The following is a 7,275-nucleotide window of genomic DNA, read 5'->3' as shown; positions in this document are numbered from 1 at the left end:
TACTAAAAATGTGACTTAATTTAGCTCTTTAGTATTTTATGAAGAAAATATAAAAACATTCTACCACTTTTTAGATAAAGAGCAAGGTATCTAACCTCTAATAAACACAAGAAATACAAAATATACTTTGTTTTTAAATAATACCTACGAAGTTACATATATATGTGTGTGTGTGTGTGTGTGTGTATATATATATATGTATATCTGTCTCCACAGGTGGTGAGAGAGAAGGTGATGGTAGATAGAAAGATGGATGGGAACACAAGAAAAAATTAGATGAAGAAAGAATGAGTGAAAGTGCACAGAAAAAAAGATACATAGAAAGACATAGAAATATTCATTTATTTATTTAACATCTATTTATTGAGTGCCTGTTATATGTATCAGGCACTGTGCAGAGTACAAAGATGAATTAAACATAGTTCCTGCCTTCAAGAAGCTTGTAACATTTTTGAAAATCTAGGTTAAATATAGTCAGGACAAGAAGACAAGTATACAAACAACTGTAAAATGAGTTAATGTTACATAACCATTAAAGGAGTATAGGTAGGAATTCCGAAAGGGAGACATAAAATTATAGTGAACAAGGAAGACTATTGGTAGGAAGGGATATTTGACTAGACTTTTAAGAATGGGTAGAATTTGCACATGAGGTGATATGAGACAGAGAAGGAATTTTAGGTAGAAGAAACAGCATGAATAACGGCATGGAATCAGAAAAGGTCAAGGAAAAGAGCTAATAATAGATTTTGACTAGAGAATAAACTGCAAGAAGAAGGGTAGAGAAAGCTAGGTTGGAAACCAACTAAGGAATTTCCAAAACTAGAGGAACATTGAAGTTTCTGGAGCAGGAAAATTACAAGAGGTGAACTGTGATCCCAGAAAAATACAGTTAAACACAGAAAAGATACACACTCAGAAGGAAAAGAATTAGTTCTCTGGAGTAACATAATCATCTTGCAATATACTTCTGGAATACTGTCACTAAAAAACCATTAAAATAGTGTTGTACTTTCAAATTATAGGCATAAGTGGGGATATTTTGTATTAATGTTTGTCGTGTGGGGTCATTGACTAAGTCAACCCAAATCTGACCAATGAGGCAGGTTCTGCAGTCTCACAACTATCCAGAAAACATTAATCTGACCCTATATTCCTCCTGGACCAAGGGATGCCCCACAAAACAAGCTGGACTTATTTTTAAACCACATCAAAGATGACCCAATGAAGTTAAAACACTGTCACTAATAGTGAGCCAAAGTGAGTATATAGATTAATGGTCACCTCTACCTCCAGTGTCTTTTTGAAAGAGATTCACTATTGCTTGGACTACAGCAAATCCAAACTAGCTCCATCAGCTAGTCCCCAAGAGGGCTCATTCGTATTACCAATGCTACTTGAACAATTGCTGTTCCTATGATCTCTCATTCCAGGAGGCCATGGTCATGAGAAGTTCACCTATGTCTATTTCCCATGATGAGCTCAATCACCCCTGAAGTAAAGTCCTTCTTTGGCTAGTCTATACGCAGTGGATACACAACTGTGCCCACAACTCAGGAAATCTCCTGGCTCTGGAAGAGAAAGGTGGTGTCGACAAGTAGTAATCAGATTCAGTTCTCATCTTGCTTTAAAGATCGCATGTTTAGTTCTCCCCTGACTTCCCTCACTATATATAGGAGCTACCATTTGGATACTGCACACATTGAATATATTTTTGGTGTCCTCCAAAGTCAGGCATCTCCTCATGTATTTCTGAGACTTTAGTTCCATAGGACTTGGGTTCTGTGCTAAAAGCTACAAATGAATCCATAGAGCCAGGCAGAATTAGAGGTTTATTCTCCATCCACTTGGGTCAGATCATTTTAGATAGGGACATATATGGCTATGGATCAGATCCTGTCTGCATAGTAAAGCTGATTTAGTGATAAAGAATCTGCTGCCTTCTTTCTGTATTCTTTCTTTCTGGATTGTGATGTCAGAAGTCACCTAGCTCAAAATACCCCAAACCAGAGTATTCCTGCCAAGCCCATACCTGTACATACACAGTTAGGGATCTTACCTCCAGAATGTCTAAGAAGTATTCCTAAGGGTCAGAGGTTTTCCTTAATAATTCAGATCTATTTTTGGCTTGGTAAAGCAATTTCTTATATATTAACTAGATGGTAACTTTAAAAGGATAACTTCTCTCAGAATCTTCATATTCTCCTTCATACTATAACAGGGTTGATAGTTTCCAAAGGCCCTGCCAGCTATATGATTCTATGTGTATATTCATTTGGTTGGAATTAGTCACCTTTGAAAAATTTTCAGTGGCATCTAGAGCCACTCTAATTTGTAGTGAGCCAAAGTTAATGTATAGATTAATGGTCACTTCTGCTTCTCTCTTTGAAAGCGATTCATTATTGCTTGGCCTACAACAAATCCAAACTATAAAATAAGTAAGATTGCAGGTGTTTTACAAACCACTCCAGGAGAACCACAAAAACACACAAATAACAGACATGAAATGTCTTATAAAAGGTAACTTGTGTCCATGTCTATGGTCTACTCATCAATTATCTTGACCTGAGAAGAAGGCATGGACCACAGAAGAGGTGAAAGAGAATTTTATTACACAGACTCCACTATTTTAATGGGCTATAATTAACGAGTCAGATGGGAAATGTATTGATTAGGTCCACCAGCTTTGGCTGGAGAATAGGTTAAAGTAAAATGATCAATCCCCTGTGGCCTTTTGGCTAATTAATGCTTACTTGATTCAATTGAGTGTTTAAGTTACAATCAATTATTTGATGTCACATAGACATGACCACCCCATGCATGAAGTATCACTGTTTGGCTGTTTGCCACCTCCTAATCCTTGCAAGTTGATTCTAGTTGGATTAAGGACAAGAATGTGATTAAATGAGTAGTTTGGTAATAAAGTTGTTTAAACTATGTCTAAGACAAGGTAGGAAAAATGAAATTCCTTGCAACAATACTTCTTGTTAGAGTAGTTTTATGTAGTAAACCAAGTTATGGCCCTCTGGTGAAGTAGATAGCCATCTGCTATCCTTCTTCTTTACTATGCCAAGTGCAAGAAAGAACAACTGGATCACTGAAAGCTGCCTAAAATGTAAACAGATTCACCCCCTACCATCAAAAATATGAACAATATTGCCAACAATAAAAATAAAAGCAAAGTGGGTTAATTTGAAAATAAGCTGAGTTCAGGTATTCTTTGGCTGGGTAGATGCTATAATAACATGCAATACTCTATGAAGTGAAGCCAAATAGGGAAGATAGAATAAAAGATCTAAAGGGATTTTGAACAATCCTAACTTCCTGTGTGCCTTTCGGTGTTTTTCTAAATTTTCTACAATGAACATAAATTTCTGTTGAGGTCTGTAACGGGGAAAAAGACTCTAAAGAAAAGGACTTATGTAATTCCCCATGGGATGAACATTTTGTTAAGTTATGTTGTAAAGTACAGTAAAACCTCAAATAATCAAAACCTAACTTGCAGTTCATTCACATTTGCTTTCTTTTTCCAATAATCTATTTTTAAAAGATAAATCACAAGAAAGCAAGCAAATATGAAGGATATGATAAGACAAATTTAAATTTGTTTGAAAACTTTATTTAAATTGTTTTCTAAATATTTTATTTTATACAAGGAATATAGGATAATTAGGAAAACAACTGTGCAAACATTTTTGCTCCCTCTTAATGGCCAACCCAAGCCAGTGTGCTAATAGCAACAGGCAAATAGAGAAATAATCAGTTGTATGTGAGAATCAGGCTGTACCTCACTAAATAAATCAAATAGTACATGAGAGTAGGGAATGGTTTTTCTTCTGACCAAATAATTAAAGCAGTAAGAAAAATTGAAGAAAATTTAGTTTTGGTCAACGGCAAAGGCCTTAATGAAAAAGAATCTAAAGATGGATGGAATGGTTTTACAAAGGGCCTCATGATAAAATCAAGCAAAGGAAGATGTGATCATGAACAAGACAGAATTAGTAGGCTAGACAAGATAAACTTGGTTGGCATGCTGGACTAGATAAATACTAGAGAGGGAAATAGGGAATAGGATCAGATATGGAGTTAGAATCATTCTCAGTGGGTTTTGTTGCTTAATAAAAGATTTTGGCTAGGCAGTGTTCATTTTTCAGGCCCACCATGGAGCTATAGCTCCTAGGGCTAAAGAACTGAACTGTGTTTGGGAGAATACAAATTCATGGAGGCTCTGGAGCTGTAGCCCCACTCCCACTCCCTTGCCTTCAATTCTCCTTCTATAGGTATACTGCAGGACAGTGTTATCATCTTTGGAAGAAGTGAAGGCCTATTTCTTTGAGACTTCTCTTAGGGTCTTGCCACTCTCTAGAAGTTAGGTCTTAAAAGCTCAGCTTTTGACTGAGACCTTGATAAAAATAGAGTATGATATTTTATGTCTCCTACTCTGACATGTCTGGAAAAAGGAATTAGAAACTCAGCTCAAGGAAGTTGAAAGGCAACTTAAACCTTTTCTGCATCCTCTTTAACAGCTTTGGCATAGTAAATAGACCACCTGAGGCTGGGAGAAGTTGGATTCCGTTAAAAGATAAGTATTCCAAGGGGTTTTGACTGAAGGTTGAAGGAAAACTGCTGAGAAGAGCTTTTGACTGTAAGCTCAGATTCAGGGTGAGTTGATAGTGGAAAAATTAAATATTCGTGAGAAAGGTATCAAATTATACCTTAGACATTTATTTCTTTAAAAAAGGTTTTGCTAAAAAGAATTAACTGCTTTACTGGCTGATATATTTGGGTTCAGCTGTTTTAATAAAGAGTTTTTTAAATATAATAAACAAGAGGAAAAGCTTGCTTAACTATTTTAAACATGCCTGTGACTTAAGCCTTATTGCTTTAGTACACATGACTGTGGCAAGCCACTGCCAATAACCCCTTGAAAGTGGAATCTGGAAAACTAAAAGCATAAAGTAAGAAAAAATGTTCAAAGGAATTTATTTTAGAAAGGGTAGAGGGTTGAAAGTCACGGTGGGCAGGAAAAGGAAGGGAAAGTACAAAACTTTAAGGGAATCACTCAATTCTATGATTTTTATGTATTTTGCCCAGACAATATCTCTTACATTTATTCTGTCATGTTCAGAATACTACCGTGAGTCCCAGTGAAATACTCATGTAGCAAAGACAATCCAATTATGTTGCCTAACTTAGGAAAAGAGACCACGACAGTTTTGAAAAGATTTTGAAAAACGAGCAGTAAGAAAACAAAGAAACTTCTTAGCCTTCAGTTATCTAAACAACACAATTAACCAGACTCTTCTCCTTCCTTCTTCCTTATGCATTCCAGCCAATTGAGGTCACAGTAGACTGGGATTCAGATGTAACCTTGCTGGAAGATTTTTTTTCCTGGCACTAATCTCATAGTATCTGAGTTATAAATTATGTTCATTAAATACTTTCTAGAGATTCAAACGAAATAAAAAAGAAAACATAGTGCCTCCTACTTTTTTTCTTGAAAATAGAGAGCTCCTCATCTTAATCGAAGTTGGGCTTGCTGTTTTCAAATGACTAAACTTGGAGGTGGCTCTCTACTCTTCCTTCAGGTTCACATCTATTGCAGTTTACATTCATATGGCCTTGCTCGTGATAGCTGGGTATTTTAGCGAAACTTTTGAAAGTTACTTCCCAGCGTCCTGCTCACACTGGAATTAGGTCGTCCTCAGAGGTGTAGTCATTCTCAGTTATAATTTCTTGCCCAGGCAGAACGATTTGTTGAACTTGAGTGAGCTTTTCCATTGCCTCGCCAAGAGAAGATTCAAATCTTGGAGCCCTTTGCTCCTGGGTGGGAGAAAGAGAAAACAGTAAGCATACCTTATATATCCTAGGCCTTTAACAGAGTTTCAGTATGAATTATTCCAAGCCCCTCACCACTACTGTATTCCATAAACAGCTTGCAAACTGCTAAACTTTCCTGGATTGTTAAACAAATAAACATTATTACATGTCAGGTCTGCATAATTAAACATTGCTATTTACAAGGGTTTACAAATTTAACAAAAGAGAGGGCATGTTAACATACAGGTGGTCTTCAACTTACTAATGAGGTATGTTCTACGCATTTGTAAGTTGACGATTTGGAACTTGGAATGCCTTCTTCCGTAATAACAGTGCTATATATGTGGTGGTCAGGTTTCTGGCCAGTCCACAAAGGTTGATGTAACACACATGGAGCAGAGTTATATGAAAGCTCTTGTGGGGATCCTGGGTCCTGATAGCAGAAGGAAAATGTACTTTGTTTCCGTTCTTTGAGTCCAATAAAGACTCAAAAGATTTAAAAGAGGTGGAATCGATCCTGATCCAAGATGGCCGGTTAGGAGGAACTCAGGATTGCAGCTCCGAGAGAAAGCGCAGAGGGTGAGTGGACGCCGCATTTCCAGATGGATTTTTACTGCCCACAGACCAGGAGATTCACAGGCGGAGGAGCCCCACGGGTTGCCAGCGCTGTTGGTTTGAGCGGTGCGGCCGCTAGGCCTGCGCCCTGGTGCAGCGACTCCCTGTGCAGAGTGAGTGAGACTGAGTCCCCTCTAAGCCAGCAAGGGGAGCTGAAATGGGGAGCCAGGCCAGGAGATTCCTGGGCAAAAAAAGCGCCACGGCAAACACAACTGAACCCGGGACGGTCCAGCTCTGTGGAAGAGGGGCATCCTCCATTATGGAGGCACCCTGCAGTTCCCAGGGCAATCTGCCGTAACCAAGGCAACCCGCCACTACAGAGACTCTGTCACTATAGGGGCGGGCCAACATAGTGGAAGCAGTTCTAACTACACCCATATAAACAGGACTGCAGAGAAGTTCACACGGAATCTCAGAGCCACGGCTTCAGCCGACGCAGTGGCTCCCAGGGCAGAGCAGACGAGACGGTGTCCCCTCTAAGCCAGCAAGGGGAGCTGAAACAGCGAGCCAAGCCAGGAGATTCCCGGGCAAGGAGATTCCCGGGCAAAAAAAGCACCACAGCAAACACAACTGAACCCGGGACGGTCCAGCTCTGTGGAGGACGGGCGTCCTCCATTATGGAGGCACCCTGCAGTTTCCAGGGCAATCTGCTGTAACCAAGGCAACCCACCACTACAGAGACTCCGTCACTACAGGGGCGGGCCAACATAGTGGAAGCAGTTCTAACTACACCCATATAAACAGGACTGCAGGGAAGTTCACACGGAAGCTGGGCGGAGCCAACAGCAGCTCAGCGAAGCCTCTGCAGGCTGAGCGTGACTAGGCTGCCACCTTGTGGGC

The 7,275-nt window shown here is 39.3% G+C and overlaps 1 protein-coding gene across 2 annotated transcripts in view; it reads right to left on the bottom strand.

Moving 5' to 3' along the window:
* Positions 1–328: 328 nt before the first annotated feature.
* The window catches only part of GUCY2F (guanylate cyclase 2F, retinal), a 115,540-nt gene continuing 108,593 nt past the window's right edge, over positions 329–7,275 (bottom strand). Inside the window, exon 18 of one of the 2 annotated variants that reach the window (XM_012451710.2) lies at positions 329–5,823. In XM_012451710.2, coding sequence (XP_012307133.1) covers positions 5,683–5,823 — 141 coding nt within the window. In that variant the 3' untranslated portion in view covers positions 329–5,682. The remainder of the gene's footprint in view (positions 5,824–7,275) is intronic. The other variant, XM_012451709.2, reaches the window with a different exon arrangement.

The sequence above is a fragment of the Aotus nancymaae genome, unplaced genomic scaffold (genome assembly GCF_030222135.1).
Source record: "Aotus nancymaae isolate 86718 unplaced genomic scaffold, 86718_ANA_hifiasm-v0.15.2.pri h1tg000004l, whole genome shotgun sequence".
NCBI lineage: Eukaryota > Metazoa > Chordata > Mammalia > Primates > Aotidae > Aotus > Aotus nancymaae.
This window is presented reverse-complemented; position numbering and strand designations above follow the sequence as displayed.